Here is a 16,158-nt window from a genome sequence, read left to right on the forward strand (position 1 = left end):
CCCTCCCTCCCTCCCTCCCTCCCTCCCTCCCTTCCAGTGTTTTAGATCACTCTTTAATTCTCATTTGCCTCCTAATTCTGATTATTTACTATGTGAGGGCTTTGGCTGCGGCACAAAGCCTCTGAGTGAAGTCATTGGAGTATAGTAGCTTAAATTGGCTCTGTTTTCTCTGTTCCCAGTAGATGAGTCCCCCGTGTTTTTTGTCTCGTACTCATTACCAATATGCCTCTGCGCTGCAGATTACACTCTGGCAGATTAATGCTGGCAATAAACAAAGCAAAATTCAAGCGCAAAGGGCATACCAGTAGACAACCTTTTAACAATGTAACTCCCAAAGTTGTTAGCTATCTGCGTGATCAACAGTTATTTCATTTCTTAGGTGTTATTTCACGGCCCGGTGCACTCGCTGCCTAGTAGATATAAAATGTACTGTAGTTATTGCGTCCATTCTGTCAGGTCTGTATTTCTCTGTGTTATGATCTTTGGCCTACGCTCTTGTAACCAGGTCAACAATCAAATCATTCCTGGTGCTGAGTGGTCAATAGTTTGTTATTAATCCTAGCATGGATCACTGACTCACAACAGACAGATCTTCACAGCTGAATGCACCAAGTGAGCAGGCTTTATATCAAGCTGTGGCCGTTTCAATATGGCTGTCTCTATCCCTCCGTGATGGTCTCATTTAATTCATACACACATTCATCGCTTTGTTTGTTAGGCATTTCACACCCAGCTCAAGCTACTTGTGAAAAGGCACGGGGGCTTCCTCCCGGCAATTGATTAGACGGGGCATTTGATGCAGGAAACCTTGCTCTTTAAACTCAGTAGGGAGGGCTCTGTCTGTCTGTCTGTCTGTCTGTCTGTCTGTCTGTCTGTCTGTCTGTCTGTCTGTCTGTCTGTCTGTCTGTCTGTCTGTCTGTCTGTCTGTCTGTCTGTCTGTCTGTCTGTCTGTCTGTCTGTCTGTCTGTCTGTCTGTCTGTCTGTCTGTCTGTCTGTCTGTCTGGAGCCGCTCAGTAGAGAACACTGACAGGGTTGGACCAAAGCATGTGGGGAATTTCAATACCACAGTGTAGCAGCAGAGAGTACAGACCAGGCCTGACCAGGTCCATACATACACTGTCCATGTCAACCGTCATACCTGACATTCATGGTCATTATACATTTGAATGTATATTTGTTTTACTAGACATCATAGTCCAGATCACGTCTATGTTTGCTCTGGCATCCAGAAAGGCTAGGGAGCTTAGATGGAAGGACTGTCTGACCAGGCATGTGGGGGACCTAACTGGGAAAGATGGGCCTTTATGGAGGGGAGGAGGTGGGCGAGCACATGACCACAATCACGGAAAGGCAACTGACACAGCAAATGGTAGTAGCCTTTAAGTTAATAGGCTGCTAGTTAATGGAATTAATTATTTGCTAGTTAATCAAGATAATGGTATGTTAGTTCATTTAGTTAATTGGCTGTGAGACATGTACCTCTTCATCTTCCCTTTGGATAATTAAATATTCAGTGGTAACAGAATGGGCTGACACACATTATTACTGTGTCTCAGGAAGCTCCTCCATGTAGCTTAACCTATGGCTATACTCAGCAGAATATACAATTTTTCAGCACTTCTCCAAACTCCTTCAAGGTCAATGCTGCTCCCCCATGGAGAGATAGAGGGACTGATTGATAATGATCATTATCACCATGGTGATGTAGCCTACAAAATGCTCTAAACAGCTTTATCGGAGCTCAGACATCACCTCCGACAGCGTACACACAGCAGATGGAATGTGTGAGTGAGACGTGCCTGTTCCTACCTGTCCGTTCCTTCCTTCCTGTCTGTGATAAGGACCTGCCACATGTACTCCACCCCTCACCCATTACTCACCTCCCATCAGCCCTGCAAAGACCGGCGGCCATGACAGGTGAGGCGGGCCTCGGAGGAGCCGCCTAGGACCCAGAGTTATAGAAAATAATGAGTGTGATTGATGAGCCTGGGGCAGCAGGCAGCGAATGTGGTCGTTCCTCTCACATGCCCGCTCCCCTCCACTCAGAGTGACAGCAGGAACAGAAATGTACCTGAGATAGACGGACTGTGACAGAGGGAGGGCTAGACGCCACATTCTACATTCTGCACGTGTGGGAAAGCGAGAAACGGACGGGGTAAAAGAGAGGGGAAAAAAGAGAGAAAGAGGGAGGGAATGCAATTAAATCAGTATTCAGTGAGAACATGACCTAAAGGCAACTTCCTCTTTTATTTGATGTCTCTCAGACATGCAGGCTGCTCTTTGTGACCCCACTGAGTACAGCCTTCAGGGGAGGGAATAGAACTTACACTTTAGTAGGCAGTGTACCACTGTAGAAATGATCTAAACTAAGAGACACATCTCTATGTGCTGCACTGTACAGAAAACAATGCATACTGTAAAGTATGTACAGTGAGGGAAAAAAGTATTTGATCCCCTGCTGATTTTGTACGTTTGCCCACTGACAAAGACATGATCAGTCTATAATTTTAATGGTAGGTTTATTTGAACAGAGAGACAGAATAACAACAAAAAAATCCAGAAAAACGCATGTCAAAAATGTTATAAATTGATTTACATTTTAATGAGGGAAATAAGTATTTGACCCCTCTGCAAAACATGACTTAGTACTTGGTGGCAAAACCCTTGTTGGCAATCACAGAGGTCAGACGTTTCTTGTAGTTGGCCACCAGGTTTGCACACATCTCAGGAGGGATTTTGTTCCATTCCTCTTTGCAGATCTTCTCCAAGTCATTAAGGTTTCGAAGCTGACGTTTGGCAACTCGAACCTTCAGCTCCCTCCACAGATTTTCTATGGGATTAAGGTCTGGAGACTGGCTAGGCCACTCCAGGACCATAATGTGCTTCTTCTTGAGCCACTCCTTTGTTGCCTTGGCCGTGTGTTTTGGGTCATTGTCATGCTGGAATACCCATCCACGACCCATTTTCAATGCCCTGGCTGAGGGAAGGAGGTTCTCACCCAAGATTTGACGGTACATGGCCCCGTCCATCGTATCTTTGATGCGGTGAAGTTGTCCTGTCCCCTTAGCAGAAAAACACACCCAAAGCATAATGTTTCCACCTCCATGTTTGACGGTGGGGATGGTGTTCTTGGGGTCATAGGCAGCATTCCTCCTTCTCCAAACACGGCGAGTAGAGTTGATGCCAAATAGCTCGATTTTGGTCTCATCTGACCACAACACTTTCACCCAGTTCTCCTCTAAATCATTCAGATGTTCATTGGCAAACTTCAGACGGTCCTGTATATGTGCTTTCTTGAGCAGGGGGACCTTGCGGGCGCTGCAGGATTTCAGTCCTTCACGGCGTAGTGTGTTACCAATTGTTTTCTTGGTTACTATGGTCCCAGCTGCCTTGAGATCATTGACAAGATCATCCCGTGTAGTTCTGGGCTGATTCCTCATCGTACTCATGATCATTGCAACTCCACGAGGTGAGATATTGCATGGAGCCCCAGGCCGAGGGAGATTGACAGTTATTTGGTGTTTCTTCTGTTTGCGAATAATCGCAACAACTGTTGTCACCTTCTCACCAAGCTGCTTGGCGATGGTCTTGTAGCCCATTCCAGCCTTGTGTAGGTCTACAATCTTGTCCCTGACATCCTTGGAGAGCTCTTTGGTCTTGGCCATGGTGGAGAGTTTGGAATCTGATTGATTGATTGCTTCTGTGGACAGGTGTCTTTTATACAGGTAACAAACTGAGATTAGGAGCACTCCCTTTAAGAGTGTGCTCCTAATCTCAGCTCGTTACCTGTATAAAAGACACCTGGGAGCCAGAAATCTTTCTGATTGAGAGGGGGTCAAATACTTATTTCCCTCATTAAAATGCAAATCAATTTATAACATTTTTGACATGCGTTTTTCTTGGATTATTTTGTTGTTATTCTGTCTCTCACTGTTCAAATAAACCTACCATTAAAATTATAGACTGATCATTTCTTTGTCAGTGGGCAAACGTACAAAATCAGCAGGGGATCAAATACTTTTTTCCCTCACTGTAAGTAGGATAATGTTGTCAGGGCTGTGGGGTAGGCTTGGCTGGACTGGCCTGAGTTGGTCTGTTGTGGGCTGAGTTGGGCTGTTCTGGGCTGTGAGGAGCCATTGGTGCTGATGCTGAGGCCTGGTCATGCTGCCAAGCTCCAGTTTAAGATGATGGATCACCCCTGGCTGCTCATTTACCTTTATATTTCAGCAGAGTCAGGGGCGGACTGCTCCCCACCACATCCACATACTCTTCTATTTGGCTAGCATTACCCATGACCTAATATGCATTCTGTTACTTCACTATAAGGGCGAGAATGTGACTATCAAGATGAGATACATCGTTCTAATTCAGAAATTCAGTTTACATTGGAAGGAAAATATGTAAAGTTGACAGTTCTTGTTAACGGGCAGCTTTCACGTAAGATACTAAAAATAATATATAGGCTAATACAGATGCAGAGAGGACATAGAGGAAATAATGCACGCTCTAGAATGCCCTTCAAGCCTATCAGAAACGAGTATTCAACAATGTCATGGTATAAAGTGAGTTTGTTTCATAGGGGATTCAATTAGGTAAGATCATTGAATTTGTGGCAGCAGTCCATCTACAGGCAGCATGTTAATGGATGAGCTCATTCAGCAGAGGTGAGGGCAGTGCTCTGTGCATGGCCTCCCCCGTGTAAAGTCAATTAAGCCTGGGGATGGAGCGCTGCTCTCAGGTCATGGGTCACCGGGGATCTGGCACCAATCATAGCCTGGATTTAATTCCCATCCGGCCGGGATCATTTCCACTCAGGAGAGGGATCTTCTTTATAAGTCTCTCTATCTCTCTCTCTCTCTCTCTCGCACGCATGCTCTCTCTCTCTCTCTCTCTCTCTCTCTCTCTCTCTCTCTCTCTCTCTCACACGCTCTCTCTCTCTCTCTCTCTCTCTCTCTCGCGCGCGCGCGCTCTCTCTCTCTCTCACTCTCTCTCCATGAACATAAATATCAGGCTGGCAGCAACAACAGCTATCTTTTGTGTCCTATCACCAACCTTCCACGCTAAACATGCTCTCTCGTAAAATAAATGCATGTATTTAATTTATACTTATATTATTGACTGGAATGGTAAATTACATTTGGATTGGGTGATATATCCCATTCCACAAAATTCACAACACATCACATAAAAGGTGACATTTGTTTAATGTGCATGAATTATGTTTGGACATGGGGAAGTTTTGTAGTTTCACAGTGCTAACTTGGCTCTGACATTCAAGAAGAGGAGGGCAATGCCATGCGTGCGTATGGCGCCCAGGGGTGTGTTAGTGTGGCTGAAGCCTTCCACAGTGACAGGTAGCTACGTAGCCTTGCCTAGTGCTTATAGCTGCATCTGAATTATTCATCTTCACAACAGAACCACTTAAAATGCTGCAGCGTCGAGACGGGGGAAAAGTGCACACCTTGCAACTCAAAGGCCTTTTTCACACACTTTACTCCTCTCTGTATCCGTCTCTCTCTCTCTCTCTCTCTCTCTCTCTCTCTCTCTCTCTCTCTCTCTCTCTCTCTCTCTCTCTCTCTCTCTCTCTCGTGCTGCTTTGGTTTACCATGAAAAGCCTGTTAAATTCACCCATTATGGAAATCGATTTGATGAACAATAACAACACATCACAATGGACTGCTTATGGAAATGGAATGTAAACTTTAAGCTTGGTGCCCCTCACTGAGTAAGAAGAAGTAATAAAACCAGTTGGCTGGCTCTTAACGCTTCACCTTTTAATTTACTACATCACTTTCCACTTTTTCCCCTGCCTGCCAGCAAAATAAATGGGATGAGTGAGATAGGTGGCTTATTCTATCACAGAGAAATACAGGAGGATCCAGTTATGTGTAATATGTACCATAAGTAAGAATGAATACAAGCTTTTTCTCCTCTGGTTGTGTGAATAGGATTGCTGAAGTGCTATACTGTGTGAATATATGACAGGGTAGTCAATAGAAATACATGAGCATACATTTTGAATGAGTTGGGGTCAGCATTCACGAGACTGCCTTGGCCTTTGCTTGTTTAGCATTGAACGCTCGTTGTGTCCTGGTTATTTATTTTCAAATTTTTCACAAACAGAAACCATTCTGCTTTTATCAAAGTGAATCGATTGAAATAGTGTAAAACATGCAGCATTGTAACAGAGGTAAACATCATTGTAGATATGGCGACAGACAACATGGCGAGGCGTTGGCTGGCCATCAGCAGATATAGCTTTGTGCCGTCAGTCTTGCTGAGGTGGGAAAGGGAAGTGAAGGGAAGTGAAGGAAATGGGGAAGGAGAGGGGGGCGTAGAGCGTGACTGGACTTCCTCTTCCTGAGTACCGTCTCCACGGCGACCCCATCAGCTGAACTAAGAATTTTACTGTACCCTGAGATTACATCTACGCCCTTGACTAATAAACTAATCTAAAAAATATAAACTAATTGAGAGGTCGTATAGATACGCCCTGCACTTCAGAGGACTGTGGTGGCAAAGACAGGGACAGGAGGAGATAAACAGTAGAGCGATGGGGAAGAAACGACAGAATAAAGAAACGATAGCGTCCGTCTGAGAGAGATAATCCGTCAGTGTGTTGGCATGGGGATCGACGGAGAGCCACTTGGCAAGCAGAGATAACGAAATTGGATGAAGTTCAGTCAAAAAACATAAAAATACATTCTTATTTGTATTTTGTGTGTGTGCAGAGATGGGCAGTATTTATGTTACATGTATTTTAAATGTGTATTTAATTACTTCTGAACTACAATCAGAAAGTATTCAGACACCTTGACTTTTTCCACGTTTTGTTACGTTACAGCCTTATTCTAAAATAAATTCAATAGTTTTTTCCCCTCATCATTCTACACACAATACCCCATAATGAAAAAGCAAAAACAGGTTTTTAGACATTTTTGCAAGTGTAAAAAAAACTACTGAAATATCCAATTTTCATAAGTATTCAGACCCTTGACTCAATACTTTGTTGTAGCACCTTTGGCAACGATTACAGCCTCGAGTCTTCTTGGGTATGATGCTACAAGCTTGGCACACCTGTATTTGGGGAGTTTCTCCCATTCTTCTCTGCAGATCCTCTCAAGCTCTGTCAGGTTGGATGGGGAGCATTGCTGCACAGCTATTTTCAGGTCTCTCCAGAGATGTTTGATCGGGTTCAAGTCCGGGCTCTGGCTGGGCCACTCAAGGACATACAGAGACTTGTCCCGAAGCCACTGCTGCGTTGTCTTGGCTGTGTGCTTAGGGTCATTGTTCTGTTGGAAGGTGAACCTTCACCCCAGTCTGAGGTCCTGACCTCTCTGGAGCAGGTTTTCATCAAGGATCTCCCTGTACTTTACTTTAATCTTTCCCTCGATCCTGACTAGTCTCCCAGTCCCTGCATCTAAAAAAACATCCCCACAGCATGATGCTGCCACCATCATGCTTCACTGTAGGGATGGTGCCAGGTTTCCTCCAGACGTGACGCTTGGCATTCAGGCCAAAGAGTTCAATCTTGGTTTCATCAGATCAGAGGATCTTGTTTCTCATGGTCTGAGAGTCCTTTAGGTGCCTTTTGGCAAACTCCAAGTGGGCTGTCATGTGCCTTTTACTGAGGAGTGGCTTCTGTCTAGCCAGTCTACCATAAAGGCCTGATTGGTGGAGTGCTGCAGAGATGGTTGTCCTTCTGGAAGGTTCTCCCATCTCAACAGAGGAACTCTGTCAGAGGGACCATCGGGTTCTTGGTCACCTCCCTGAACAAGGCCCTTCTCCCCCGGTTGCTCAGTTTGGCCAGGTGGCCAGCTCTAGGAAGAGTCTTGGTGGTTCCAAACTTCTTCCAATTAAGAATGATGGAGGCCACTGTGTTCTTGGGGTCCTTCAATGATGCAGACATTTTTTGGTACCCTTCCCCAGATCTGTGCCTCGACACAATCCTGTCTCTGAGCTCTACGGACAATTCCTTCGACCTCATGGCTTGGTTTTTGCTCTGACATGCACTGTCAACTGCGGGACCTTATATACAGTGCATTCGGAAAGTATTCAGACTCCTTGACTTTTCCACATTTTGTTACATTACAGCCTTATTCTAAAATGGATTACATTTTGACATTTTGGGAAAATACTAAATAGTATTTTGTATTTAATTTTGATACATTGTCTTTAGAGTATTTTGTAATGGTAACAAGATAGTATATTTTCCTATCTGTGTGTGTGTGTGTGTGTGTGTGTGTGTGTGTGTGTGTGTGTGTGTGTGTGTGTGTGTAACAAATGAGGATAAGACTTCAGAGCTCGTTGCAATAACAGTTGAAGAAACAAAGCGTAGGCATATTTATCATAAAGCTGTTCAAAATAATGACAACTAAACACATGAAGTCATTAACCATTCTCGCTATTGTACCCATCACAGCCACAGCACACCACAGGCATAATGACTTGTCTCTTTGTAAAGCTTTATTTTGAGATGTCTAACCTTTCTCTTCGTCATTAGCCAGGGACAGGCAGCACTTCAAACACGGTGGGAAGGTGTCTGTCGTCTGTCTGGCGCTAACTAAGAACAACTGACCTTTCATCAAAGCAGAAGGTGGCTCTATGATGGCCGTGTCATCTTTGACTTTACCCTGGGAGAGGCTGGTCGGCATGCAGGCTGGGTCATGGCGTGCCTTACGGCGATGTCGTGCTCCCAGACATTCACACTGTGACTTGTGAATGCTAATGAGTTGTGTTGGGTGGACGAAACGAAGGCAGGTGTCTAATTGGCAGCTCAACTCTGTTCTCCTGCTTAGTGCCCTGACTGCCCTGTGGACGGTGTCAGCTAATGCTATGTTAACATGACAGGGTTTGACTCATGTGACATTTCAAGACCCGGGTTCAATCAACGTCTTAGCGATTCATTTAAAAATATAGTCATGGAGAAAGAGCAACAACAGCATTTCATCACCAAAGACAACATTGAAGTTTAGTGGCTTGAAGCATGCAATGTCAAAAAGACGATCCTAGCCAAACTGATCAGAATAGACAGACAGGGGTGTATGAAGACCGTGACAACAGTCAATGTTTGTAAATCTGTATTGGCTTGTGCATGCACAACCACATCTGGTATTATAATAAGCAACATTGTCATTTACACTGCTTGACTTGGATTGAAATAGGTGCCGGTACTCATTTTGGGTGCCGGTCCTTTTTATATTTAGGTGCAGGAGCTCCACAATACTTTTGAGCTAATATTCTATAAGAGGAACAGGAGCTCAAGCAGTAGAACATTTGAGGTGCCGGTACTCAGCTTGGTGAGCTCCTGCCAAGTCAAGCACTGGTCATTTATTAATAGCAGACAGGGTGGAGCCATTTTGAGAATGCTGATACTTATGGTCAATATTCTAACATCCTGTTTTTCAGAAAAGTAATGGCCTCAGTGCATGAGAACTCTGAGAAGTGTGTCTTTACTTTAGTTTGCTACTTTCCAGGTATTGCCTGTAACCGCCCCTTGGCCAGGTACCAAAGTTATTTGATATTTCTGTGGTGGTGTGAGGAGTCATTACTCCCTCCCTCTGACAGAATGACTCGAGGCAAGCAGAGATGGAGAGCATAACTGAGTTGGAGGGAGGGAACAAGATGAAGGAGAGACAGCCGGGTCAGACAACTGTCTGAGGGGTACCAAAATGACAGAATCGCCCTGGCAACTTTTGGTTGGCCCTTCCACCGTAGCATGGCTGATGAGGTGTGATGATGGCCTAGTGGGATGTTGACCTGGTCCTAGCCCTCCCTGTCACTCATACATCATTACTGTTTCTAGAGAGAGAGACAGAGAGGGTCTGACAAGGAGCTCCAGGGAGAGGATGATGATGATGGTGGTCCCTAAAAGACAACAACTTCAGAGGAGGAGAGATCAGAGCACTGTTCCTACAGTACCTCTATAGGGGAGCAGTGCTGGGCAATGCAGATATGCTTTATCTGTGTTACATGCACACACTCACAGAAACTCACAGACATATCATGAAAGTTTAAATGGCCGCTGGGTAATTAAACATAATGTTACCTGCCCAGTTAGGTGGCGAGGGTTCAAAGGGAGCACTTGAGTGTGTGAATGGTTTGGGCTGATGCTTAATTACTCTAATGTAAGCTATAATTAGCAGACAGAGATACTTTAGTCAAATGAACCATGGTAATGCTGATGACCAAAACAACCTGTTTACTGGGATGCTAGTGCATGTTGAATCCCATTCAATCTGCTTTTTGGTCTGTTATGTCTGGACCGATATGTTTTGACATTGACAGATGACTGTCTATGTTGGGACATGCTGCTGATGTTGATATTCTCCATTCATGCAGGCTGGGTCCATATTGGTCTCTATACACTCGGTTATTTCTGTCACTATGCTACCAACCGGAGCCATCCCTGATACAGTTAAGCCCAGTCCCAGTCAGAGACAGACACTGAGACACAGGTACCTGCAAACCAAGAGTGATTGCTCTATGAATATGTATCCCCTGTCTCTGCACTGTGGCTCTGGCAGCTCTTAGCCCCTGAAGTATCATCTAGGTAGATTCAGTTTCATATCTGTGGAAGGAGGGAGCTGCTCTACTGAGGAGAAGGGGGTGTCTCATACTCCCTTTCTACCCACATCCATCTATGACCATAACACTGTCCACCTGGACAATTTCTCATGTCCATAGAAGCACTCATACACTGGTCATGGAAAAGCCCTCCATTAAGAAGACTTATAGTGCCTTCAGAAAGTATTCATACCCCTTGACTTATTCCACATTTTGTTGTGTTACAGCCTGAATTCAAAATGGATTAAATATGTACAAAATCTCACCCATCTACACACAATACCCCACAATGACAAAGTGAAAACATGTTTTTAGAAATGTTTGCAAATGTATTGAAAAGGAAATACAGAAATGTCTTATTTACATAAGTATTCACACCCAAATAAAATAAAATTGTATTAGTCACATACACATATTTAGCAGATGTTATTGCGGGTGTAGCGAAATGCTTGTGTTCCTAGCTCCAACAGTGCTCCCCCGAGTCAATACATGTTGGAATCACCGTTGGCAGTGATTACAGCTGTGAGTCTTTCTGGGTAAGTCTCTAAATGCTTTGCAAACCTGGATTGTACAATATTTGCACATTATTCTTTAAAGAATTATGTAAAGTTGGTTGTTGATCATTCCTAGACAGCCATTTTCAAATCTTGCCATAGATTTTCAAGCCGATTTAAGTCAAAACTGTAACTGGGCCACTCAGGAACATTCAATGTCAGCTTAATAAGCAACTCCAGTGTATATTTGGCCTTGTGTTTTAAGTTATTGTCCTGCTGAAAGGTGAATTAGTCTCCCAGTGTCTGCTGGAAAGTAGACTGAACCAGGTTTTCCTCTAGGATTTTGCCTGTACTTAGCTCTATTCCATTTATTTGTATCTTAAAAAACTCCCTAGTCCTTGCCGATGACAAGCATACCCATAACATAATGCAGCCACCACCATGCTTGAAAATATGAAGAGTGGTACTCAGTGATGTGTTGTGTTGGATTTGCCCCCAAAATAAGGCTTTGTATTCAGGACATAAAGTTAATTTCTTTGCCACATTTTTTTGCAATTTTACTTTAGTGCCTTATTGCAAACAGGATGCATGTTTTGGAATATTTTTACTCTTCACATGCTTCCTTCTTTTCACTCTGTCATTTAGGTTAGTATTTTGTGGAGTAACTACAATGTTGTTGATCCATCCTCAGTTTTCTCCTATCACAGCCATTAACCTCTGTAACTGTTTTAAAGTCACCATTGGCCTCATGGTGAAATCCCTGAGCGGTTTCCTTCTTCTCCGGCAACTGAGTTAGGAAGAACGCCTGTATCTTTGTAGTGGCTGGGTGTATTGATACACCATTCAAACTTCACCATGCTCAAACAGATATTCAATGTCTGCTTTTTTTTATACCCATATACCAATAGGTGCCCTTCTTTGCGAGGCATTGGAAAATCTCCCTGGTCTTTGTGGTTGAATCTGTGTTTGAAATTCACTGCTCGACTGAGGGACCTTACAGACAATTGTATATGTGGGGTACAGAGATGAGGTAGTCATTCAAAAATCATGTTAAGCACTATTATTGCACACAGAGTGAGTCCATGCAACTTATTATGTGACTTGTGAAGCAAATTTGTACTCCTGAACTTATTTAGGCTTGCCATAACAAAGGGGTTGAATACTTATTGACATTTCAGCTTTCCATTTTTTATTAATTAGTAAACATTTCTATGGTTGTTATGGTGATTATTATTCATGAGCAGGGACCTCCCAACACCCATCTCATTTACATGTTTGCATCTTCTACACACCCGTCTCTAAATAAGCTGCTCTGACTCTGCATTTTACGCCAATCTATTATTCATATAAACCTCAAAGTCGTTATCTAGCAGTGGTGTGACATATAACTGTGCCTATTTGTTTGATTGAATGGGGTGCAAAAGTTCTGTCATTACCTGGAAAAATCTGCGCTTTCACTATGTATTCCTTCTCATAATGGCATCTCAACGGTTTTCCTTGAACTGTTAACAATGTACTGAAAGTGGGGATGGCGAATGTAGGTTTTTCTCCCATGAACTCCATGCCACTAATGGCAGAGTGAGCACTGCTTTTAAGTGATTACAGGGGAAAGTGCCCATGCTTTTTTCAAGTCTCTGCCACTACTTTTCTTTATGGCCTAATCTGGCCCTACTTTACCCAATATAGGAGCTGAAAAGTGCTTTCTCCTCCTGACCGGAGCAGAGTGCAGCTGCAGAAAGCCTGTTATTAGCTGTCCTTCAGAGAACCAGGGCTCTAGCTTTTAATGCTTCTGCTCATCCAGCCACTTGGGAGGGAGGAGGAAGGGAGGGGAACAACAGCCACATGCTCCATTACACTGAAATGATAGGATTTATCTCCGACGTGGCCCACTGCTGTGCCGTAAAGTGTATGCTCATAAACACATTTTTAAAAGTAGAAGTTGCCTCTTCCAATTTTTGGTAATCCTAGGAGAATGTGTTAGGGGGTTGTTGTGTGCCATTGGGATTGATCATGGATTTCTATCAAGGGCGACCAAGGGACAAATTGACATTTTGTATTCCTAGTCTCCACATAAATCCTCAATACTTAACTTTTGTTCCAGGCTCTGTTGTTGTCATTTGAATTTGCCTGTAGGGTGTTAGAAACATTATCATATCTAGTTCAGCTTGCTGATTTCTTAATACATTTAGAAGGCTATAAGGACAGTTCTTCCCTAAACCACCTCAGGGAAGGTCATGGTACCAGTTTATGATTAGTTCATGTATCAGTCCACCACCGTACTCTCCTGATGTCCACCAGCCTGTGTACATAACATGGTCAGTACTAACTTATGTTCTCTCTCTCTCTCTCTCTCTCTCTCTCTCTCTCTCTCTCTCTCTCTCTCTCTCTCTCTCTCTCTCTCTCTCTCTCTCTCTCTCTCTCTCTCTCTCTCTCTCTCTCTCTCTCTCTCTTCTCTCTGCAGGTGTTCACCAGGTATGGGAAGTGTTACATGTTCAACGCAGCGGAAGAGGGGAAGACACTGCGGACCACCATGAAGGGAGGGACGGGGAACGGCCTGGAGATTATGCTGGACATCCAGCAGGACGAGTACCTGCCCGTGTGGGGCGACACAGGTAGGCCCAACTACACCATACCTGACCCTTAACCCCTGACCCTTAACCAGTGCCCTATCTCCATCCAAATCACAATGTATCCATGTGGAGGGTGTTAAATCTGACTATGTGGAGTTGACAACTGGTGTCCCTCAAGGTTATATTATGTGTCCTGTGCTTTTCACCATTTATATAAATAATGCCCAAAATGTATTGACTTGCTGTCAAATAACAGCTCAAGCCAGGATGTGCTTTTCCTTAAAAATTTGGAAGTGATGCCGTTCCTTTATTGCTGTCCTCACGATTTGTTGTTCCTTGTGTAACAAGCCCTGTTAGTTGTTCAGATAGTCTTGTGTTGGAGGGGGCTTGCTGCCTAACCGGCTGGCTGCACAACAAGCCTCATTGAAGGCCTTGCTCACGTCTCAACCTGTGTGGAAGTGCAGACAGGGGAGTTCTTGAAGCACAGCATCAAGCCAAGACATGGGCCATCTAGCAGATGGACTATTTACTCTCCATATACAGTGAGGGAAAAAAGTATTTGATCCCCTGCTGATTTTGTACGTTTGCACACTGACAAAGACATTATCAGTCTATAATTTTAATGGTAGGTTTATTTGAACAGTGAGAGACAGAATAACAACAACAAAATCCAGAAAAACGCATGTCAAACATGTTATAAATTGATTTGCATTTTAATGAGGGAAATAAGTATTTGACCCCTCTGCAAAACATAAAATCAAATCAAATCAAATTTTATTGGTCACATGCGCCGAATACAACAGGTGCAGACATTACAGTGAAATGCTTACTTACAGCCCTTAACCAACAGTGCATTTATTTTAAACAAAAAAAGTAAAAATAAAACAACAACAAAAAAAAGTGTTGAGAAAAAAAAGAGCAGAAGTAAAATAAAGTGACAGTAGGGAGGCTATATATACAGGGGGGTACCGTTGCAGAGTCAATGTGCGGGGGCACCGGCTAGTTGAGGTAGTTGAGGTAATATGTACATGTGGGTAGAGTTAAAGTGACTATGCATAAATAATTAACAGAGTAGCAGCAGCGTAAAAAGGATGGGGTGGGGGGGCAGTGCAAATAGTCCGGGTAGCCATGATTAGCTGTTCAGGAGTCTTATGGCTTGGGGGTAGAAGCTGTTGAGAAGTCTTTTGGACCTAGACTTGGCACTCCGGTACCGCTTGCCGTGCGGTAGCAGAGAGAACAGTCTATGACTAGGGTGGCTGGAGTCTTTGACAATTTTGAGGGCCTTCCTCTGACACCGCCTGGTATAGAGGTCCTGGATGGCAGGAAGCTTTGCCCCAGTGATGTACTGGGCCGTACGCACTACCCTCTGTAGTGCCTTGCGGTCGGAGGCCAAGCAGTTGCCATACCAGGCGGTGATGCAACCAGTCAGGATGCTCTCGATGGTGCAGCTGTAGAATTTTTTGAGGATCTGAGGACCCATGCCAAATCTTTTCAGTCTCCTGAGGGGAAATAGGCTTTGTCGTGCCCTCTTCACGACTGTCTTGGTGTGTTTGGACCATGATAGTTCGTTGGTGATGTGGACACCAAGGAACTTGAAGCTCTCAACCTGTTCCACTACAGCCCCGTCGATGAGAATGGGGGCGTGCTCAGTCCTCTTTTTTTTCCTGTAGTCCACAATCATCTCCTTTGTACATGACTTAGTACTTGGTGGCAAAACCCTTGTTGGCAATCACAGAGGTCAGACGTTTCTTGTAGTTGGCCACCAGGTTTGTACACATCTCAGGAGGGATTTTGTCCCACTCTTCTTTGCAGATCTTCTCCAAGTCATTAAGGTTTGGCAACTCGAACCTTCAGCTCCATCCACAGATTTTCTTTGGGATTAAGGTCTGGAGACTGGCTAGGCCACTCCAGGACCTTAATGTGCTTCTTCTTGAGCCACTCTTTGTTGCCTTGGCCATGTGTTTTGGGTCATTGTCATGCTGGAATACCCATCCACGACCCATTTTCAATGCCCTGGCTGAGGGAAGGAGGTTCTCACCCAAGATTTGACGGTACATGGCCCCGTCCATCGTACCTTTGATGCGGTGAAGTTGTCCTGTCCCCTTAGCAGAAAAACACCCCCAAAGCATAATGTTTCCACCTCCATGTTTGACGGTGGGGATGGTGTTCTTGGGGTCATAGGCAGCATTCCTCCTCCTCCAAACACGGTGAGTTGAGTTGATGCCAAAGAGCTCGATTTTGGTCTCATCTGACCACAACACTTTCACCCAGTTCTCCTCTGAATCATTCAGATGTTCATTGGCAAACTTCAGACGGTCCTGTATATGTGCTTTCTTGAGCAGGGGGACCTTGCGGGCGCTGCAGGATTTCAGTCCTTCACGGCGTAGTGTGTTACCAATTGTTTTCTTGGTGACTATGGTCCCAGCTGCCTTGAGATCATTGACAAGATCCTCCCGTGTAGTTCTGGGCTGATTCCTCACCGTTCTCATGATCATTGCAACTCCACGAGGTGAGATCTTGCATGGAGC

The 16,158-nt window shown here is 44.3% G+C and overlaps 1 protein-coding gene across 1 annotated transcript in view; it reads left to right on the forward strand.

Annotated features, from left to right (window-relative positions):
* The window catches only part of LOC311104212 (acid-sensing ion channel 2-like), a gene marked incomplete at its 5' end in the record, with an annotated part of 392,644 nt that overhangs the window by 317,216 nt on the left and 59,270 nt on the right, over window positions 1-16,158 (forward strand). Inside the window, one exon of the mRNA XM_084145947.1 lies at window positions 13,522-13,672. Coding sequence (XP_084002073.1) covers window positions 13,522-13,672 — 151 coding nt within the window. The remainder of the gene's footprint in view (window positions 1-13,521; window positions 13,673-16,158) is intronic.

Source organism: Coregonus lavaretus (assembly GCF_964263955.1).
Source record: "Coregonus lavaretus genome assembly, chromosome: 28".
Taxonomy (NCBI): domain Eukaryota; kingdom Metazoa; phylum Chordata; class Actinopteri; order Salmoniformes; family Salmonidae; genus Coregonus; species Coregonus lavaretus.